General features: G+C 55.1%; 2 protein-coding genes across 2 annotated transcripts; one reads left to right on the top strand and one right to left on the bottom strand.

Annotated features, from left to right (window-relative positions):
• Nucleotides 1-4,591: 4,591 nt before the first annotated feature.
• Nucleotides 4,592-13,332, bottom strand: KDF1 (keratinocyte differentiation factor 1). Its single transcript, XM_052811786.1, has 5 exons — nucleotides 13,285-13,332; nucleotides 11,864-12,037; nucleotides 8,666-9,779; nucleotides 7,647-7,721; nucleotides 4,592-6,971 (listed from the first exon to the last, which is right to left on the bottom strand). Exons 3-5 carry the CDS (start codon nucleotides 9,759-9,761, stop codon nucleotides 6,889-6,891), a joined length of 1,254 nt encoding a protein of 417 aa, XP_052667746.1. The 5' UTR covers nucleotides 9,762-9,779; nucleotides 11,864-12,037; nucleotides 13,285-13,332; the 3' UTR covers nucleotides 4,592-6,888.
• Nucleotides 13,333-17,554: 4,222 nt separating this feature from the next.
• TRNP1 (TMF1 regulated nuclear protein 1) lies at nucleotides 17,555-18,499 on the top strand. Its single transcript, XM_052811659.1, is given in 2 exon segments — nucleotides 17,555-17,850; nucleotides 17,852-18,499. Coding segments are annotated over 2 exon segments (933 nt in total). The 3' UTR covers nucleotides 18,489-18,499.
• The last annotated feature ends 2,671 nt before the right edge of the window (nucleotides 18,500-21,170 follow it).

The raw sequence follows: 21,170 nt of genomic DNA on the forward strand, positions 1-21,170 counted from the left end.
AATGCCTCTCAGGCTCCCCGGCTAAGGAGAGGCATTTGGAGCTGTGTGTCTTGCTCAGGAGTGCTGATGAACTCCATGACCAGCTTAAACACTCAGGGATGACCAAGGCTCATTGTTCCAGGCTCCACCCTCCACGTAGCAGCGCGTGACTGCACTGAGGAAGCCACCCTTGCCCCAGGTCTCCGTTATGACAAGCTAATGAGGAAAGTGTCACAAAAGCCTGGGCTTCTGTCAGTCCTTTATAGCCTACCCCAGATCCTTGCTGCTGTGGTTCTTCCCTCTGCCTCCCTGAAACCTTTCTACCTCCTACCAGAGGGAGTGGGCAGAAATGGCTGAAAAACCTCCTTGGGCGAAGTCCAGCCTGGCATTCCACCCGGTGTGTTTGGTGGTTTGGGGTTTTTTTGAGTAGTAGGACATTGTTTGCATTTAGTCTCCCAGTTTTATAGGCTCTTGGGGTCAAAAAAACAGAACCCACCCAGTTGAGCAGTGACCTTGTGGGCGAGCAAGGACCCAGGTCGGTGCAGCTGCCTCTGGACTGCTCGGTTCTGCATCCTCCTGCCTGTTCATCTTACAGTTCACCCCGAACACATTTGGCCGTGTGCTTTGGCCCTGCTAAAACAACAGGGTCTCCTGTTACTGTAAGAAAAGCCAGACTCTGCTGGCTTCAAAGGTGCTTAGCCCTAGAGTGAATGTACCTGCCAGCATTGTCCTGAACCGCGGTGCGTGGGGCAGGTGAGCTGGGAGGGCTGAGCTGTTCTGGGGGGTGTGACAAGCTTCACCCCATTCTCAGCTATGTCAGAGCACTACTGCTGCTCCCTGCAGTTGCTGGAGATCAGAGGAGACAGCTGGGCTCTGCACCTGCAGCAGGATCCTGGTCCAGCCGCCAGCCCCACCTAAGGAGCAAGCACAGGCAGGCCCCAGTGCAGCAAACTGGCACCAGTCATAAACTGGCACAGGTCACAGCACCACAAGCCCACCCTGTAGCTTCGTTATTTCCCTATTGCCGCCTCAGCCCTGTAACCGACACCAGAAACCCCGAGTCTGACCTGATCCAATCGCTGGCAGCTGCCTGGATCCGGCAGCAGCCACGGATCAGCAGGTTGCTGTTAACGCAGTGTTGTGCTGCCTGGTCTAAGTGCAGAGCTCCCTCAGGGTTACCAAAACTGAAATCTTGGGGTTGTTCCTGCAGGGTCGTGGCTTGTGTGAGCTGTGGCAGTGGTCGGGGTAATGACAACGGTGAAACTCCTGAGTTTTCCAGTTGAGGCTGGCACTAGGCTTAGAGCTGGTTGGTGTCACTTGCAGGAGGCAGGTTGGGTAGCAGCTGAGAGAAGACAAGAGTTAAGACAGAGAAGAGGCAGTGGCACAAACCCCAGAGGATGCTGGGGGAGATTTTTGGGGGAAGAAGGAGTCCTTTTGCCTTTCAGGCAGGTGAAGGGAAAAGGCAAACAGTCCTGGGAGAAGGGCCGTAACTGCACCACCGAACCCTACAGCAGGTGAATGCCCGGGGCTGTGTTTGTGAACGGCGGTTGATCCCAGCACTACCCCTGGACTTCAACCCTTCCGGCCAGCGGAACAGAAGGTGTTTCTCCTGGTGGCCTTGTCCTCTGCAAACATCCAGCTGCCACCAACTTTCCTCAGGCCAAGGTAAATCAAAAGCACCCTTTTGCTTCCAAAAGGCAGTTTCCCCTGGAATAAACCATGTCAGGGCAGGACAGCTCTGGTCCGAACAGCTGCAGAAGTGGCTTAAAGAATGCAAAGCCCCACCTCAGTCCGAGTTATTGGAGACCACAGACCGTGGCCTTGTCCTTGTGACCGTGGCAGGGGAACACCGAGCACCACGAGGGACGCTGGGAACCAAACCCTACAAATACATCCTTGCCTTGACCCCCAGCAGATGTTTCCCTTCCTAAGCCCCAGCAGACCGGGGAGGGCCATGCTGGAGGATGGCAGGCGATGAAGGTCCCTTTGCCTTTCCACGTCCTTGTCAAATCACCTGGAGAAGCTGTTTCGGTGCTGCCACCCGCCGGAGCCACGGCTGGCAGCACAGCCCGGAGCTCCTCCACCTGCCTGGCCATGGCTCCCTCGCTGCTGGGCCCCTTCTCATGTCCTTTAAAAGCAAAACCTTGAAGGCATACAGGCTCTGCAGAGGGCTTTCCATATGGTAAAAGTTTCCCCCAGTCTTTTTTTTTTTTTTTTTTTTTTCCTAACAGCAGCTCTTGACTTAGCTTTTATTAATGAATATTGCAGCTCAGACCATTTGGGAAACGGCCCAGACTATAGGACTGCTTTAGAAAGAGCAATGAAACAGCAAAACCCCAAAGAGGGAAACAGAAGCACGGGGTATTTAACATTACAGCTTACTTTCAGGAGAAGCCTCAGCTCCTCTGTTACTGCTAAGGACCAGGCTGTGAGGAATTAGGGTCAATCCACCCGCTTTCTAACTTCTAAGCCACGCTGAAATAAATAATTAAGTAGTTCAGGGTGTGGATGGGGAAGATTAATTTCTTAAACACTCAAAGCCTCATGCATCCATTCCCAGCAGAGTTACTGATCTGCCTTAACCCAAACTCAAAGAATCCCTGGCAGTGGGGTGGCTTGGGCTGTGTAGTACATTGGATCCTGTACTAAAGTCACTGTACTGAAGAGCAGCACCTTTGCAGCACAGCGAGGACCCACACACAGTATGAGTCTCTGGAGAGTCCCCTGGCAAAACCAAGCCCAATAAAATGAAACAATGTCTTCAGGAAAAGGAGGGTGGCGAGTCAGGCTCCCAAAAGGAAGTACCTGTGCAAAAAAAGCGTGTTTACATGCATGTGGCCGGGTAAAGGGCTCTTGTGTTTCTAAGATCTCCACTTGGGCAACCAATTCTTTCTGCCAGATCACTCAGCAGAACACTCAACACTAATGCTCAGAGCAAAAACCACTACAGCAACAGGCCAGACAGCTGGATTGACAGCAAACATAACCTTCAGCAGACAAAAAACCTGTGGACTCGTTCCACATGTGGCTGTGAGCAAGGAAACCCATGATCCATGCAGCTAACTCAAAAGCAGGTGAGTTGCTGAACACAGGACTGACAGCAGAGACAGATCAACTATAAGCATCATAGTTTTAAGTGCAAAGTTTTCAAATCTTTCCAGAAATTGCAGTAACCTTGCAGCAGCAGTTTTGAAGCAGCCAGCTAGTTAGGAAGCAGCGCTTTGGGGCAGGCGATGAGCTCCCATGCTGTGCACCCAGCAGAGCCGCACTGAGCAGTGATCAGACCTGAAGCCTCCAGAAACAGCCTTTCCCCGGGGATTCAAGGTGCCCAAGAGAAGCAGAAGTAACACTGCATGTTACAGCCACTCCGTCCCTCCAGCTGCTTGAATGAGTGCTGCGGGAAGACTAACCTCTTCCAGGAAAAGCACTGGAGAAATTCAGAGAGGAAGGGTAAGCAGAGGGCAGAAAAACGTGGCCCAGACTTGCAGGGGGAACTAGCAGGGCAGCTTAGGAGCAGGTGGGGACAGCGGAGACAGCAGTGACACAGCCACATCGCTGCGCAGGGTGCTGGAGGTTCGCCAGCAAGCTGTTGCCGGCAGCCTTTGCTCCATTTCCCTGGGGCCCCAACGAGCTGGTTCGAGGGCTCCAGACACAAAAACATCTCCTCTGGAGACCCTTCCTAGCCGAAAGGCAGTGTTTACCTGTTCACAGCTTTAAAATCCTTCCAGAAAATACATCTCTCGCACAACTGCAGTGGACTCTGCCTGCTGCCAATGGGTGGCCAGCCAGGTTGGACTCAGTCTTCGTTTAACAAAATCAGGACAGAACAGGCAGGGGACCACGCACAGAAGGACTCAAGTTTGGGCTCAGTCTTCTGCCTGTCTGCACAGACTAGACAAGAATCACAAGTCCTTAACAGACCAAACTTAAGGAAAAGAAAAAAAAAAAAAAAAAGGAGGGATTAGTGCCAATCCTTCACACCATCCACTCTCCTCCCTTGCAGGGGCACAGGAGAGTTGGTCCTGTGCACCTGGGGGCAGGGTGAGGGAAGGTCAGTAGCAGGGAATGGAGCTCTGCAGGTTATCACTTGAGTTTTTGTAGTGAAATTATAAAGTGCAAACTGGTCCTTCAAGTGACAGGGGCAGAGACTGAGCCAGCCTCCCTCCCCAAGCAGATCCTGCCCCACCATCAGGCACAGCAGAAGCTCTGCAGCAATTCTTGCATTTTCTAGCAACAGCTGTCTACACCCCAGGGAGTGAGCTTGAAATTCTCCCCCCAGGCTCAGTTTTTCCAGAGCTCAATTCCAGCATCACCTCTCAGGGAAGGTCCAGGTTTCCCTGCATGCAAACAGGCACTTCATCAGAGGCTCCTTTATTTGCACCCAGCTTCCCCGTGTCCCATGCACCAGCCCGGCATTCAGTCATCTGAACAATACCCCCGGGCATGGGCAAGCGCTGCCAAATGGACAAAAATATCTTTGTCCATGTGCTGCTGGGAAAGCAGGGATCAGCAACTCCCTGCGCAAACCCCCCTGCCTGGCCCAGGCTCCCTCCACTGAGGGATGCTCTCCCCCAAACTGATGCAAGCAGGAATGTAAAAGACACAGCACAGGTAAAGAGCACATCTTTTGCTTTATAAAAAAGACCAAATCAGACGTTTAAGGCCAAGGAGTGCAAAAGAATCCCATAAGACACCACAGGTGCACCAGCTTCAAGGACCATCAAGTTGACAGTCTTCCTTACTGAGTTTTTGGGGGGTTTTCAGATTTTGGGGGTTTTTTTGCAAGCTTAATCCATACACATTCACTCTTCGTACACAGACTAAACATTAGAAATGTGCTATTGCATCTGTAATAGCGATCGGCAGCTTTTGCAAGTCCATCCTCACCCATCGTCTCCAGCGCACAGACCACAGAGCTATGTGTCAGTGTGACCCGTGCTGACGCCTCAGTGCACAGGTTTAAGTAAACTTGTCCAAATATGTATGTACAAATCCATTCAGAAGCAGGAAGCCAAATGGGTCCATCAGTACATGTGGCATTCAGAAGGAGGTGACCAAACACAGCTCGTCTGGGAGTCCTGGGCTGGCCTTGCTTCAAGACTCTTCCTTGCACAAACATGGGTTTTCACAAACCGACAGCTTTAAAAACAAAGCAGGGAGGGGAAGCCAAATCCAAGTCTCAGTCTCTCCCCTTTATTTTCAAAATCTCTCTCTGTTAGTGTCTCAAGGTGTGGTCTCAATAATGTCCGTGATTTATGAAAGCATGCTCTGAAATGCAAGCAGTTTACAAAAATAGGCTCTAACAGGGACTTGAACTGTACATTTCAAAGGGCTTTGGCTGGTTAAATAAGCCTGACTGCTCATATGAGGAATTAAATCCTTTCCCCCCCTACCCAACCTTTTGAAGAGTAATCACAGGCTATGAAATAGAGGCACATTTCAGTTCAATTAAGGCACATTTCAGTTCAATTAAGGCACAAAAACATGGTCCACACCAAAGCATGGGGCTTATTTTGGTTTCCCTCTCCCCCGAAAACTGTGGGTATGTTTATTCTATGGCTGGTAAATTCAACTAAGCTTTTTCTGTTCAGATCCAAGGGCACCCGAACGTATAAACAAGTCCGGTGGCTTCACGTTTACTTTATGATAAACAACCAAGTGGCAACACCAGTAAGATACAGCTTCCTCCTGCTGCAATGCTGCAGCCCTCAAGGTCACCTGGCACCGTGCCCTCAGGGTAGCAATACCACATCTCCTGCTTCTGACTGGCTGTTAGAGAGGAGCAGAGAGAAGGAGAAGGCGCTGAGCACCCACAGGGGAGAGGCAGGACCAAGCGGTTCCTCACAGACCCTCTGGAGACACTCTCAGGGGAGGCCTTCCTTTTGAAGCAAGCCACTTTTAAGGCAGTTTCTAGCAGAACAGTCAAACAGCCCAATTCTTAATTACAAAAACTTAAAAATGAATCGGCTATTTCCCTCACCTGCCATAACTCAAGTTCAAGGCTCGCCCAGCAGTCAGCATGACACCGAGCGTGACGGGGAAACGCAGAGGGCTTGGCAGATGAGTGAGGAAGAGCTGACTGGCATGCAAGTCACAGGTCAATGCGTGCAATTGGTAACAGCTCACGCCCGCAGTTCACATCAGACTGGCAGTGACTGCAAAGCTGATCCCCATGGTCTGCTTGGGAGACGAGAGTGGGGCAGCTGTCCAGGCATCCCGCCCCTCTGCAACTGGCACTATGTCGAGAGACACGCCAAGAGGCCAAAGATTAAACGAACCACATTACCTGAACCTTCTCCTTACAAGGCAGCAGGAGATGACACCACTAAGAGTCAGCAGGAAGAAGGTAGATCTGGCTACTGCAAACACCATCGATAGAGGACTTAATGTTTTTGGGACCAACCCAGCCACTTTAAATAGAGATTTGGGTCCCTACGGAGCAGGTGCTTGGCCTTCACCTCAGCATCGGCACAAACACAGAGACACCATCCAGTTATTCCCTGCCCAAGTTAACTTATGCAATGCCAGAAAGCAAGAACTGTACAGCAGATCCTCAAAGCAGGGAAAGGGCTGGGCCACTGAGGTTATTGAAGCTAAACATGAAGTATGGAAACCATAGAGGCACAAGTTATCTGATACTTCCTCGTCCATCTTCTCCTCCCTGGGCACACATTCCACCCCCCAAGTTCATTAGCTCCACAGTTCACTTCCTTGATGTTCTATATTGTCCAAAAAAAAAAAAAAAAAATTATCCAGTGAAATTCAGACAGCAGGAGAAATTTGGCTTCAACAAAAGATCAGGGTAGACTGGGGGAAAAAAAGTGCCATAGCACACTCCATATTGAAAGAGGAGAAATCTGATTGCAGCAAAGCCTTGGAATGCCTGCCTGCTGCTTGGGTCCTTTTTCCTTAACAATACACCTGAAGCAGAGGTGCCCCAGATGAGTCAGTCTCTGTGTCTTGGAAAGAGGAATCTCTGCTTGTTGGAGAGCCTTGAAGAGGAAAGAGAAGAGATGGTGACATTAGACAACGTGAACTATAGCAGCCGAGTGCCTGGCAGTTAGGCAAGCAACTGCCACAAAAGGCTTTGTGTATCATGAGGGAGGAGAAAGCCACACAAAGCCCACAGGCAGGGAGCAACCCTGCCTGCATTGTAGCCATCTTCTAGGACAGATCTGTTATTATGCAGGAGAAAACTTGTCTTTTAGCCCTGGGCTGCTCTTTGGAGCGGAGCATGCATGCCACAAAGATCAGAGCTCAGGGGACAGCCCATCACTCTCCCCTGCTTCCCTTTTGCACAGTTCCTTTTGTTCCCAGTATAACCCAGCTGTGACCTTAGCTGGTCACACCCCAAATACAGCCCCAAACTTTGTCAAGACACCCAGAGACTGAAAGCTACCAGGCCAAGTACCTTGCCTGGACAGAGATCACTCCATACTTGGGTTTCATTCTTTTGCAGAAGGACCCACCAACCCAGGCAGTCTTCTGAGCTCCCTTCACTCCCAAAGCTCAAGAGAACAATACCCCTTACTGTAACCTAAGAGGCAGGTGTCAGCTCAGCCTTTGCAGATGGTGAAAACTGAAGGCATACATAATACGGGAAGTTCAGGGCATTCCCCTCACTCCTGTGATGCACTGCAGCTAAGACCCCTGGTCAGGTACATTACCTGCGCTGCTGTGCCGCCTCATATTCCTGGCTATCACATCTGCTGGTGTTTCTTCTGATATTTGTACGGCCAAATCTGGAATGAAAACCAAGAGGGCCTGAGACAAGAAAGGATGGGCAGCTATGAGTCAGGAGTAAAGATCCCTGTCAGGGAACACACAGGGCTCTCCTTCAGAAGGCACCACCCTCAGGTAATAGGAGAGGTAGAGTCTGATTCTTCAGATTGCTTCCACCATTGTCTTGGTAATCTGAGCTTTATAGTCCCTAAATACCAGGAAGCAAACAGCAGCCTTACTGCTAAACTGGGAAGCACAACAGCCACCGGGTTTCCTCCGTTACTTCTGGATGTCTCCTTGCCCCCCATACTGAGCTTTTCAAGTTCTTTCTACAACAAACTCTCTTACAATGTGTTCTGGAGGTCAGTCACTTCGGGCTGCTCCAGACAAGGAGAAAAGCATCCCTGAAACAGCCATGAGGCACTTGTAGCAGCAGCCCTTCCCTCCTCTTTGCAGGGATATTTACTGGCTGCTCATCACCCCACTGTGTAGAGGAAGTCTCAGCTCCAAGGAGGCACTCTGGCACAGTAGTCTAAGGGTGGCATTAGCAAAGAGCACTGGTAGAATATGAGGGAGAGAGCCAGCTTAGTAACTGGACATCCTCTGGCACAAGCCAGCTTGTCTGGTCATACCAGTTAAGTTTGACTCACGGTCTTTCTGCCTAGCTTAGAGGTGTGGAGGAAAGCCAGAATCATTGCAGCAGCAGCAGAATAAGCCCTTACATTGCTCAGCACAAACTTCACTGACAGTGAAAGATACTATCAAGAAAGCCACAACACCACGACTGGTGAGAAGCAGAGGTCTCCAGTAATACGTAAGGACCTCCATTCAGACACTCCAGGAAAATAAGGCCAGCCTGAAGACAGACATCAGCTTTCAACCCTGCTCCATTGCCATATCTCCATGGCTTTGATAAAATAACCCTCTTGTATTGAAGCGGTAACACCAAGGAACCCACACGTACCGTCTTGGCTGATGACCATGGACTCTAGCATCGTTTCATTACCGCTGTCTGGTGCGTTGCCTCTGCTGGACTTCTCCTCGTGGCTCTGGCTGGCTGGGATAGAAATATGGGGCCGGACCCTGCTTTTCCGGGTGCTGATGCGTATGATGCCTCGGACCAGCCTGCATTCAGCATCCTGTTCATCCAGGTTGTAGTCCTGAGTTATGCTATTGATGAGGTCCGAGATCTTGTTGGTCTTCTCCAGGAAGACAGTGTCTGATGTGCACTTGGCCAGCTCATCGATCTGGTGGACGCTGAAGAGCTCTGTCAGTTTCTTGAAGATCAGGACATCGATCTCCCTGCTGGACATGGAGCCGTTAAGCTCGCTGATGTCCAGGTCGGACTCGTGGAAGGAATAATACTCCTCTGAACTCCGGTGGCTGCTGGGAAGTGGTGGCTTTTCTATGCTGTTCCTGAAGGGCTTCTCTGGCAGCTGCTCTTTGCAGCATGAATCTGATTCCAGGTGGTGGCTGGGGCTCCTGTTTTGATAGACAGGAATGCCCTTCAGTTTCACATCTGGGTAACTAAAACTGCTACCCATGCTGGACTTTTTGATCTGGTTCCCATTCTTCTCAGCGGGAGAGACGTTGGCGGGGCTGTTTGGCAGTCGCCCATTATAATCTCCGTTCTTTCCATCATCAGTGGATGTCTCGGTGGGCCCTGGATAGGGGATACAGACACTGCAGTCCTGAAAGCAGCCCCCACAGGTCACTATACAACAGAAAACAGCCTTATATGTGTTCCAGGCCTGAGACAGAGAGAAACAGCAAAAGCTCTGGTTTGGGGGAGCCTCTGCTGTACCAGAAATAAAGGTAATTGTTTCTGCCTCTCTTCCGTTAGAGTCTTTGAGGTCAGCTTTGCGACCTTTCCTATCCCGCATCTGCTGGGCTCTAGTGCGGCTCTGTTTGATTTCAGGCGTAGAGCCGCTGAACACCTCCAAACTGACATCCGTCTCCTTGGATGGTCTGGTCCGCAGGGGCACAGCCTCCTGGTAGGACTGGTTCAGCTGGCGGTGGCTGTTCAGGTTGTGGGGGAGTCCTGTTTTCCGGCCCAGCATGGCTCACCGCTCAGGCACCTGGAGAACAAGAAGGTCTCAAGTCAAGCATTTGTCACCAGTCTCACCTTAGCAAGCTGCTGATCAACAGAGAAGGACCTAACATTCAAATTCAGTGATTCTCGAGCTCAAACTCAGTATTTCAATTATTTACAGAAATATTTTGCATTAGGACTCATGCTGTTCTTGCTTGTCACATAGACAGGGAATCCAGCCCGTGTTTCAGGCTTCTCTGACTACTCCAGCTTTGCTGCTTCCTTTCAGTAGATGTGTGAATCAGAAGAGATATGTTTTAAAAGGACTATTTTTAAGACATCAAAATCCCTGTAACCTTCAGAAGAGGTTTCCTCAATGCAGCTGGAAGAGGAGTCAGGCTCCAGAGCAATAAATGAACAGCAGAGCTGTAGGTGGAGCCAGCTGACAGGCTCCAAAGGGAAAGTATCTTCTTTTAAACAACTTCCCCTTTGTCTTGCATTCCTTAGGATTAAGCTGGGCCCTGACAGCGCGCTTATCCGTTTCAAAACACACCGTGCCCAGGAAGAGATGACAAGCAATCAATCATTATGCAAACTGCCAGTTCAGACTCCAGATTATTCGATGCTATTCAAATTTGGAGGATTTAGCAATGACGGTGTTACTAACACTGATGATTTTTGCTAGTCATGCTAAGGCTATGTTACCTTAAGGACTTTGCTAGGAAAACTGAGGTCTTCATCTGGATTAAAGAAAAGAACTTGTCAACAAGTCAGTCTCAAATCACTCCTCACGGGAGAAAAACCTTTACAAAAGCCCTACTACAGAAATTCTAGAGCAGACTACCCGCTCAACTGTTTTTCTCGTTGCCACTGTACTAACACAACTGCCTCAGGTCTGCACACAGGAGTAAACTGTTTTTACAGGGTACTATGTCACACTTTAGCTCCACAGATCCAACACGCAGAGTTTGGCACGTTAAATCTCCCTATTATGAAGAAAGCTCGGCACTGGGTGATGGTGAGGAAAGTCAGGTCAAGGCTCTCACTCTCTGCTTTTATTGCTGCTGCTTTTATCCCAGGCTATGGTGGGCCCCTAAATTGTTCACAGTTTCTAAGCTTCTTGGCTAACACTGCTTTCACCCCCAAGAGATCCTTTTAAATACTAATTAGGCTAATTAATAAGCAGTGAGAGCCCAACCATAGCTTAAGCATTTTCGGACTGTGCCTGCTGCTCTGCTGTATACTTTCTGTAGGGCACCTCAAGCATGAATAAATAAATCTGTCCTACCTTCTTAGAGCATTGCCTGTTTTTCCCTTTTTTTAAAACAAATAGTAATGTTGCCTCCACAAAGAAACAGGCGCAGACAGAAAACCAGGCAGTTACAGCACACCACTGCTTTCCAGGAATATTTTGGCTCCAACAGCTTATAAAAACTCGTAAGTAGTGCATGTCCCAGGAGCTCCCTTTGCACATTCCTGGACAATATGTTAAATATAAAAGCCCCAGATGCTCCAATTTCAGTGCTGAGCAGGCAGAGCTCCCTAGACTCAGCATCAGCTGAGAGTTTTGATTCAGAACAACAGGGTTTTTTTCCTCATCTTTGCCATTTTTGTAATGCAGTTCAAAATTGAACAACTAACTGAAAACATTTGAGCTGATCTAAGCACAGAACTGCTTACTGGGATGTTTCTCTTAACACTGAGGCCTCATCAAGACATCTAACACGTGCATTGCACAGTAACAATCATTTATGTAACTATATAATATTCTGAAATTTCAAAGCATCTTTGACACAGGGAAGAGTACTAGCTCAGCTCTACAGAAAAAGACTTGCAGGCACACAGATTAAACCTCTTGCCTGACATTGCACAAACCCCCAGCTGCATAACACATCAGACACACCTCTGGCCCTAAACACTAAGCTCGCCCCCTTCCCATCCCAGCTCACGTTTCTGAGACCACCAGCTCACACGTCTGAAGAGTTCCCTGGGAGCACGCACAAGACACAGCTCCTCAATCCAGCTGCTTCTCTGGCACAGCAACGGACTGGACCGAAACCTGCAGCCAGCTGCTTAACACAGCCATAAACAAAAGCCAGGACTAAAATCCACAGCTGAGTTGATACTCACAAGATTGCTGGGAGCTTTCTCTGTTCTGACGCAGGCACTGTGTGTGAATAGACAAGATCCTTCTAAGGAACTTCAGCATCTGCTTCAGAAGAGCGAGGAGGGATTCACAAACAGTTTGCGCGTCTAAGAGTTAGCCGGGGTCTAAGATCTTCATTGTTCAGAAGACAGGATTTCCTTCAAAAGTTTTAAAAAAGCTAAATTAAATTGTGAATCTACTTAATAGTCACATTGGTTTGCCAATAACCATATTGCCACCGTTGTTAGAAGCTAAGGAAATCAAAGCATTAACTTTAAAAGGGGCCAGAGGACATAAATTTAGGATGCAACATTTACACATAGATACAACTTCTCCTAAATACAGGGAAGCATCAATAGCTTTTAATTTTTCTAAGCAGCCTTGCCAGGAGCCAAAAGCCGCCCCATAAAGCTCCCGGACTCCTGACCGCTCTGCGGGCACCAGGCAGCGATAGAGACCCTGGCCCAGAGTAACACGGATCTGGCCTCTCCTCTGTGCTCCTGTATCCTCTCTCTCACCTACCTGGGATATAAACAACCCGACCAAGGAACTGCCTCTCGCCAAACGCTTCCCTGTACCCCTGGCCCAAAACACCCCCCATTCTAGCTGACAACCAGGACTCCATCATGATGTAGGTAAACAAAATTTGCCCCTTCCTTCTCATGAACGAAGCGCTGCAAGGGGGGAGACCCGCTTGGGCAGCAAGCAGAGGCCCCTCTGCCTACCCTGAGCCCCCGGACATCCTCGGGACGGTGGATTTTTGGGAGAAGAGAAGCTGGCAGCTGAGAACAGCCAGTTTCCAGCAGACTCACTGACCCATCCCGGCAAGGCCTGCCCTTCCCTGCACTAGCTCCCCACCGCGCTCCCAGCTTCGTTTTTCAGCCCTCGAAAGCCAAGCCGACCCCCCGCCCCCGCCTCGGGAAAGCTCCTACCGACACCAGCTCCCCAGGGCGACAGCAGGGAAGGTCCCAGAGCAGCGGGAGGGGACAGAGCGGGGAGAACAACGACAGCAAGGGGACAGCTGGTGGCGGGGGGGGGGGGAGTGACTGTCCCCCAGCCCTGGGTGGGGGGCCGGGACACACGGCCTGAGGGCGCCTGTCTCGGGAGAGGCCCGGGGCACACGGAGAAGAAGCCGGTCTTGGCGGGGGGACGGGGACGGGACCGTGGGGATCCCCGGTGTAAAGGGGGGGGGGGGCAGGGCCCGTCCCTCCCTGCCGGTCGCGGCCTGCTGCTCCCCCCAGGCCCGGGACGGGCGGCCCCGCCGGGGGAAACACCGAGCAGGCAGCGGCGGCAGGCCGGGAGCGGGGCTGAGAGCCCGGGCTGGGCCTGGGGTCGGGGCTGGGGTCCCGCCACGGCGGCGTCGCGGCTTTCCCCCCCCCCCACCCCGGCTTCGCCCCGGCGTTACCTGCGAGCCAGGGAACGGCGTCCGGCCCCGCCTCACCTGGGCCAGGTGAGCCACGTGACCCGGCCCGACGGGCCGCCGCGAGGGACAGGAAAGATCGGCGGGCGAAGCTGCTCCGGCCCGCCCTGCCCGCTGCTCGGGGTCCCCAGCCCCGAGGGTCTCAGGACCCCCTGTCCCCACGGATCCCTGTCCCCGAGGATTCTTTGTCTCGAAGCATCCCTCTGGCCGAGGATCCTCATCAGCCCCGAGGGGCTGTGTCCCAAACTATCCCTGTCTCCGAGGGTCTTTGTCCTCAAGGATCCCTGTCGCCAAGGATCGCCGTCCCTCGGGGTCCCTGTCGAGGTCCCCGGGCTTAAGGTCTCCATCCCCAAGGGTCTCGCTCCCCAGGGATCCCACTCCCAAAGGATCCCACTCCCAAAGGATCCCTGTCCCAAAGGATCCCTATCCCAAGGGATCCTCATCCCCAAGGATCCTGTCCCAAAGCACCTCGCTCCTGAGGATCCCATCCCAAAGGATCCCTGTCCCCAAGGGTCCCCATTCCAAAGGATACCCATCCCTGAGGATCCACCATCACCAAGGATCCCTGCCCCAAATGATCCCCACCTCCAAGGATCCCTGTCCCCAAGGGTCCCCATCCCCAGGACCCCCCCAATCTGCCCTGCACCACTCCTTGTCATTTTACCCCCCCCTGCAGGCAAACCCCCTCCCCGTTCTGCCTGCGCCAGGCAGCACCTCCCCGCCGAGGGGCATAAAGCAGCAGGCGTGGGGTGGCCAAGTCCGTCCCCTGGGGTCCCATGGAACCTGCACCCCAGGGAGAGCAGCTCGCCTGTGCCTCCCCGGCTGCTGCCTGCGGTTTTGGGTGCCTCACTCCGGAGTCGGAAGCCTGTCCACCCCAGGATGAACCTCTACCCATGCCATGCCCAAGTGCTTCGATACCCCCAAAGCCTTTGGCCACCCCTCCTGCCACCCAGCCCTGCTCTCCCGCCCGGCCGCAGCCGCAGAAGGACCTGCACCCTTCATGGGGGGTGATTTCACCCTCTCTGCTCCGCACCCTGCAAAGCAACAATGTCGTCCGTCCCTTCTCCTGCTGGCACCGGTCGTTTCTGTTCCCCCGGGGACAGCGGTGGCACGGGGGTGGGACACGTGCTGCATGGATGCCCAGCGCTCCCCAGGCACGAGGGCTGCCGGGCTCAGCCAGCCCTGTTTGCTGCCGCTCGGTGACTCAGTGGTTCTCTCCAAATAGCTGGTGATTCACCTCTTGGGGGGTCGAATCCTTCCCCAAAGGTTCAGAGGAAAGGAAGGAAACCAGGAGGGAAAGTGGGCAGCAGGGCAGGCAGGGAAGGAGCCCAGAAGAACCACAGCACGCACTGAGGCTGCAGCCGGAGTGGCAGCTGCTCAGCTCAGATGCACCAGCCGGTTTCCGAGAGGAAAGAGGAAAGAGAGAAATCAATTTAAAGGATGGTGCCAGTGCCAAGAAGCTCATTCCTTCTCTAAAGGGCACAAAGACCATGTTTATTTATTTAAGCCTCTGGCACAGGAACGCCGTACTTAATTCCAGCCGGTGTCATTCCCCTGGCCGGGCTTTCATTTGTGTATATCTCAAAGCACTGCTTGGAAATGCATTGTCTCCTCCTCTGCCAGGTGCCTTGAGCACAGATCCCGGCCACGAAACCTCCCCCGGCGCTGCCCCATCGAGCCTGGCACTGCCAGGGCGAGCCGAGCAGCATGGTGTGGCCCCCTGAGCCCAGCACGGTGCTGCTTAATGCCCCTCGGCTCCTGCATTTTCCCCATGCCCCGTCACCTCCCAGCTGAGCTGCCACTGTGTGCCAGGACTCCAGTCCCAAACGGCTGCTGCCAGCGTTGTTGGGTCCAGGCTGGCGGGACAGGGAGCTGGGTCGACCCAGGATTCCCGGGGCTTAAACCTGAAATCCTGATGCAGGATTCCTTCCCTTAAACTGGGCCAGGATGAGAGAGCAGCGCCTGGGTCCTCCCTCTGCCCTGGTAACTGGGACACCTGGGGAAAAACTTGCAGAGAGACTGGGAGAGATGGCACTAACATTAATTATTTACTGCCTATAATAAGGCTTCACTTTTCTGGAGCACATCCCAACGCGGGGTTTTAAAGACGCTGGAGATAAGAGGCCAGCGCACAGCCCTTGGCTATGTCCCCTGGCAGGGCTGCCCTACCCTGGGGCAGAGCACGGCCAACACGGGGCTGGCTGCCCATATCCCTGGGGGAATACTGGGGACCAGCACCGGGCCAGCTGCGGGATGCAGCATGGTGCCCCATCCCGGTGGTCGGTGCCTCTGTGTGCGGCTGCGGGGTGCGGAGTGTCACTGCCAGGGAAGGGAGAAAAATGCTCTCAATCAGGCTTTTGCATCAAAGAGGTTTATTCTGAGCGCTGCTAATTGCAGACTCCTCTGCTAAATCATTAATAGCTCGTCAGCCCAGGCAGAGATCCTGCAGCAGTGCAGGAGGGTTTCTGGGACTCGGGCAGTGACTTACCCTGAGGGCCAGGGGCATTTCTTGTATTTTTCTATTATTTGCCTTTACCAGCCTCTGTCTGCTCATCTACCGGGATGTGCTGTGGCTGGCTGGGACAGCCTGGGGACACAGCCACTGCGGAGGCTCAGTGTCAGCCTCACTGGCCAATGTCCCCAGCCCATCTGACCCCTTCTTATTTCTTAAATGCATGTCCAGGCACAGCTGCTCCCTGTTTCCATTTCTTTTCTCACCCTGGACCAGGGACTGGAGCTGGGAAGATGACGAGCAGCACAGACCTGGGGGGGTGACCCAAAAAAGCAATTATTTTATGAGCAGGTGACTGATGGAGCAGGCACCTCCAGAGGTCCCTCCAACCTCACCAATTTGGAGGCTTCACTTTGGGGGAACGGGGGAAGTTCACTGCAAGACAGGCCCTTTCCCCCTTTGGGGGTAACCTTGGGGGTCCAGGTTCCACCGAAGCAGAGCAAAAAATCAGAGAGGAGGATGTTCTGTTTAATACCTGCCTGTCGCCACAGTTTCTTTGGGTTGGAGGCAGAGGGAGCAAGAGCAGAGCTTTGACCCTGAACCTACGATGGAGCAACACCCCTCAAATCCCCAAACCCCTTTTTATAGCAGCATTTGCATCGGATACATGAAGATGGCTCAGCCTGGACTTCAGCTTTCCTACAGCCTGAAATACAGCCTGCAGAGGTTAAGCAAATGTCACGGCCGTGTCTTCGACACCGGGCAGTGGAGATGCAGTGGGTGCTGCTGGACGGGCAGGGAAGGGATGAGCAGGCAGTGGGGGCCTGGAGCAGTGACGCAGCAGCCTCTGACGCTGCTCCGGTGTCTGGCAGACGTGTGGCAGCGCTGGCAAGAGCAGGAATGCGACGCAAAGCACAAGAGACGGGTTTTTTTTTCCCCATAAGGTAAGGAAAGCAGAGCTGCCACCAGCCCACGTGGGGTGGGGGTGACATCCACCGCAAGCCTGGCCGTGGCTCTGCTCGGAACAGTTTTAGGCTGGGTATTTTTTTTTTTGGCTTAGACTTTTGCTCCTGTCTAGGGGTGGGATCAGACCTCAGCACCCAGTTCCTATCATCCCTTTTATCTTCTCTGCTGCTCTGCTGCGAAACACAAGCAGGCTTTACCCCATGCACCTATGTGAAGATGCAGCCGCCGAGTGTGACGTCCTGGCATGAGGAACCCCCAAAACCAGGCTCCTTGGGGGGAGCAAGGTGACAGCGGTACCCTCCTGCTCCAGCTCCCTCCCCGTGCAGTCTCGGCCCACTCTCAGCTCTATTAACGCCATCTTAAATGATAATGACTTTGGCAGCGACGCAACCAAGGACATGCTGTCCTAGTGCCACGTCCCCTGCACCCCAAGGCTGGGACACCCCAGCCACAGCCCTGGGGGGTGGAACGGGGGCTGCCCCTGCCCTTTTCCCTGCCCCAGGCTGGCTGCTGGGGCACCAGCATCCCCCAGCCAGCACCAGGAGCTTCTTAAGCTGCCTCTCCCAGGGGCTGCAGACATGAAACAGCCGTTCCAGTAACCCATCCCAGTCCAGCCTTTCCCCTTAACCCTTCCCGGTAAATCTCCCCAGTATCCCTTTCCCAGTAACCCCCCCCCCCGCCCAGCCCAGCCTTTCTCAGTAAGCTTCCCCTAAGCCTTTCCCAATAAACCCTCCAGCAACCCCCTCCCAGTGACCTCCAGTAACCCTCCCAGCCTTTCCCAGTGACCCCCCCTCCCCAGCTCCGCATTTCCCACCGACACCCCGCCCCCGCCAAGTGATGGCAGTTTTCCAGCGCCACGAACCGCTAACGCCACCGGGCCGTACCGATCCCGGACCCGTGCCGGTGCCAGTACCGGGTGCCACGCCATACCGAGCTGTACCGAGCCCGGTGCCGGTACTGAGCCCGGACCCGTGCCGGTGCCAGTACCGGGTGCCGTGCCACACCGAGCTGTACCAAGCCCGGTGCCGGTACCGAGCCCAGAGCCGTGCCGGTGCCGTACCGGCCCATACCGAGCCCGAGCATCCCCCGCCAGGGCTGTACCGTACCGGGCCGGGGTCGCACTCCCTCCCCCCTTCCCCGTGCCGGTGCGGAGCCGCCCCCGGCGGGGCCGAGCCGCCCGGAGCCGGCACCGCCCCCGGGCTATATATCCTCGCCGCGGCGCTGCCCGGTTCCCGTTCCCATGGCGGCGGCGGCGGCTCCATCTCCATCTCCACCATCTCCGTGTCCGGCTGCGGACGGCGAGCAACGCCCCGATCACGGCGGTACCACCACCACCGGTACCCCCGGCAACACCACCAGCGGCAGCAACAACAGCGGCAGCAACAGCCCCGGGTCGGTGGAGCTGGCGGCGGCGCGGCGGCGGCTGGTGGCGGCCGAGGGTCGCCGGCGGGCTGCGGCGGAACTGGAAGGCCGGGTCCGGCAGGTTCACTGCGCCCTGCGGCACGCCGAGCTCCGCCTGGCCGCCCGAGCCGAGGCCCTGGGCCGCTTAGGAGCCGGCGTGGCCCAGGCCCAGCTGGCCTTGGCCGCTCAGAGCCAGCGGTTGCAGAAGGGGCTTCGCCGCCGCCCCCGCCCCCGGCCCGCCGCGTTTTTGGCCGCCGCCCGCGCCCTCCGTAGCTGCGTTCCCTGGGCCCCCCCGGCCCGGTCCCGCGGGGCCGCCTCACCGGCGGCCGTTGCCCGTCGCTTGCCCGCCGCGCCCCGCAGTCCTGCCTAGGGGGGGGGTGGTGGTGGGGGGGGGGGGGTTCGGGGATCCTGGGTTGGGGGTACTTGAGGGGGGTCCCGGGGAGTCCGATGGGTTGGGAGGACACGGGGCGGGGGGGAACGGGACACGGATCCTGCAGGGTTTGGGGGACCCCAAGGGCTGGGGGGATGCTGGGGGGTCTGGGGTCCTTGAGGGGGTCCCGGGGAGTCTGATGGGTTGGGAGCCTGCAGGGTTTGGGGGACCCCAAGGGCTGGGGGGATGCTGGGGGGTCTGGGGTCCTTGAGGGGGTCCCGGGGAGTCTGATGGGTTGGGAGCCTGCAGGGTTTGGGGGTCCCGGGGCAGGAGGGGAAACACAGACTCTTTAAGGTTTGGGGGTTCCCAAGGGGTGGGGGGACCCAGCAGGGTCTGGAGTCCTTGAGGGGGTCCTGGGGAGTCTGATGGCTTGGGGTCTTGCAGGGTTTGGGAGTCCTAGGGGAATCCTGCAGGGTGTTAGGGGTCTGGGGGACCCTATGGGGTAGGGGGACTCAGCGGGATCTGGGGTCTTTTAGAGGGTCCAGGGGAGTCTGATGGGTTGGGACCCTGCAGGGTTTGGGGGTCCCAGGGGGGTGGGGGCAGATGGACCCTGCAGGGTTTAGGGGATCCCAAGGGGTGGGGGGACCCAGAAGGGTCTGGGGTCCTGGGGAGTCTGATGGGCTGGGACCCTGCAGGGTTTGGGAGTCCTGGGTGGACCTTGCTGGGCGTGAGGGGTCTGGGGGACCCTATGGGGTGGGGGGACCCTGTGGGATCTGGGGTCCTTTAGAGGGTCTTGGGGAATCTGATGAGTTTGGGGGTCCTAGGGGAATCCTGCAGGGTGTGAGGGGTCTGGAGGACCCTATGGCATGGGGGGGACCCAGCAGGATCTGGGGAATCTGATGGGCTTGGACCCGACAGGTTTGGGGGCCTCAGAGGGATCCTGCAGGGCATGGGGAGTCTGGGGGACCCAGCAGGGTCTGGGGACCTCAGCAATGGCCTGAGGGGTCTGATGGGGCGAGACCCTGTGGGGTCTGGGGTATTTGGGGTTCCTTAGGGGACCCTGTGGGATTGGGGCACTCCAGGGAACCCAGCAGGGTCTGGGGACCTTGGGGTGCCCTGAGGAATCGGGGGGGGAACCTGAGGGTTTGAGGTGCTTGAAGGACCCTGCAGGGTCAGGGATCCAGGGGTGTGCAGTGAGCTGGCAGAGTTGGGGGGGGGGGTGGTGAGTTTGGGGGACCCAGCAGGGTCTGGGAACCCCCATGGGCTTGGGAGACCCTGCAGGGTCTGGGGTCCCTGGAGGATCTTGCCAGGTCTGGGGGTGTTTATAGGGCAATCTGCTGTCAGCACCCCCAGCCCACTCTGGGGTTCAGAGGCAGCAGGTTCAGGGCAGCCACTCTGGGGCAGGACCCCTTCTCTGTCCCTGTCCCTTCCCACTGACCCCCGGGAAGGGTCCCCGAGACCTTGGGCCAGCAAGATGCTGCTGGGACTGTGCCTCATGCTGGGGCTTGGCTGCAGCTTTCACGTGCCCCTGTGCAAGTCTCAGTGGGGGAATCAAGCAGGCTCGGGGTCACCCCACTTCCACCATCCCCAGACAGCGATTTTGGCTCCAGACTGTGCACCCCTATGGGGGCAGAGAGCAGAAGAGGACTGGTCCTCGCAATGGCACCGGCACCGTTTGCCTCCCACTAAGCTGGATTTTTGGGACTGCTTTGATGACTGACCAGGCGGGTGACACTTGAAGCCTCCCCACGCTTCCAGCAAGAGTCCTTGGACACCCCAAAAGCCACCCTGCAGCAGAGCCTGTCGCTGTGGGCACTGGAGGGACGAGAAGGCACGAGGAGGCAGAGGTGGGCTCAGGACAAAACACCCGTCTCCGGGCAGAAGGCTTGTGCAGGACCCCAGCATCACTGTCCCCATCGCTGTCCCCATCTCTGCCCCACCAGCCCTGAGCCGGCCTCAGGATGGAGGGCTCGGACCTGACAGCATCATCCCTTCCCCACCGGGAACTGCAGCAGTTCAGCTGGCAAAGACCTCCGTGAGCCTGCTTCTTTGCCGGACACAGCTGCAGCGTTCGCCATCCCCAGGTTAATGGCATCCCTCAGCCAAGCCACCAAAACGGGGGCTCGCTTTGCTGCGCCAAGCTTTCGCAGTGGCTTTCCCTGGAGGCTGCACAAATCCCTCCCTCCTGCTGGAAAATTATAACTCACCCCCCCCGCCTTTTTTTTTTTTTTTTTTTTATTAAAAAAACCAAACACTTGATTTGGGCTGGGGTGGGGGGATTTCACTGACTCATGAATGTGCCGCGACTACCTTGGTGTGAGACAGCAGGTCTGTTGTGTAATCCTTGCTTCTCGCCTCTGCGCCGGCTGGTGCTGCTGCCGGACTCCTGCCTGCACTGTGCTGCCCGTGCTCTGCAGAAGGGCACGAGCAGAAGTAAACTTTGATATATTTTATTCATTACATGCAGTGTCCTTAGGTGCTGGCTGAAATATAACCGAGAGGGTGATTAGAATGGGGATTAGCAAATAAGCCCTGGTAATGGCACATAATTAATACCAGAGTGGATTTCTCTGATTATTGATCTCTTCCCTCCTCCGGGTATGTGGGGACGTGGAAAATGTGTTGGGAGCTGCCTGCAGCAGAGTGCCACTGCGAGTGTCCAGGGTCTCTGCCAGGCACTGC

Source organism: Harpia harpyja, chromosome 16 (assembly GCF_026419915.1).
Source record: "Harpia harpyja isolate bHarHar1 chromosome 16, bHarHar1 primary haplotype, whole genome shotgun sequence".
In the NCBI taxonomy this organism is placed as follows: domain Eukaryota; kingdom Metazoa; phylum Chordata; class Aves; order Accipitriformes; family Accipitridae; genus Harpia; species Harpia harpyja.

Coding starts and splice junctions, on each gene's coding strand:
- KDF1 (XM_052811786.1), bottom strand. CDS start 9,761: ATGCTGGGCCGGAAAACAGGACTCCCCCACAACCTGAACAGCCACCGC. Junction 7,722..8,665: donor CATGGTCATCAGCCAAGACG/GTACGTGTGGGT, acceptor TTTTCATTCCAG/ATTTGGCCGTACAAATATCA. Junction 6,972..7,646: donor GAGGCGGCACAGCAGCGCAG/GTAATGTACCTG, acceptor TTCCTCTTCAAG/GCTCTCCAACAAGCAGAGAT.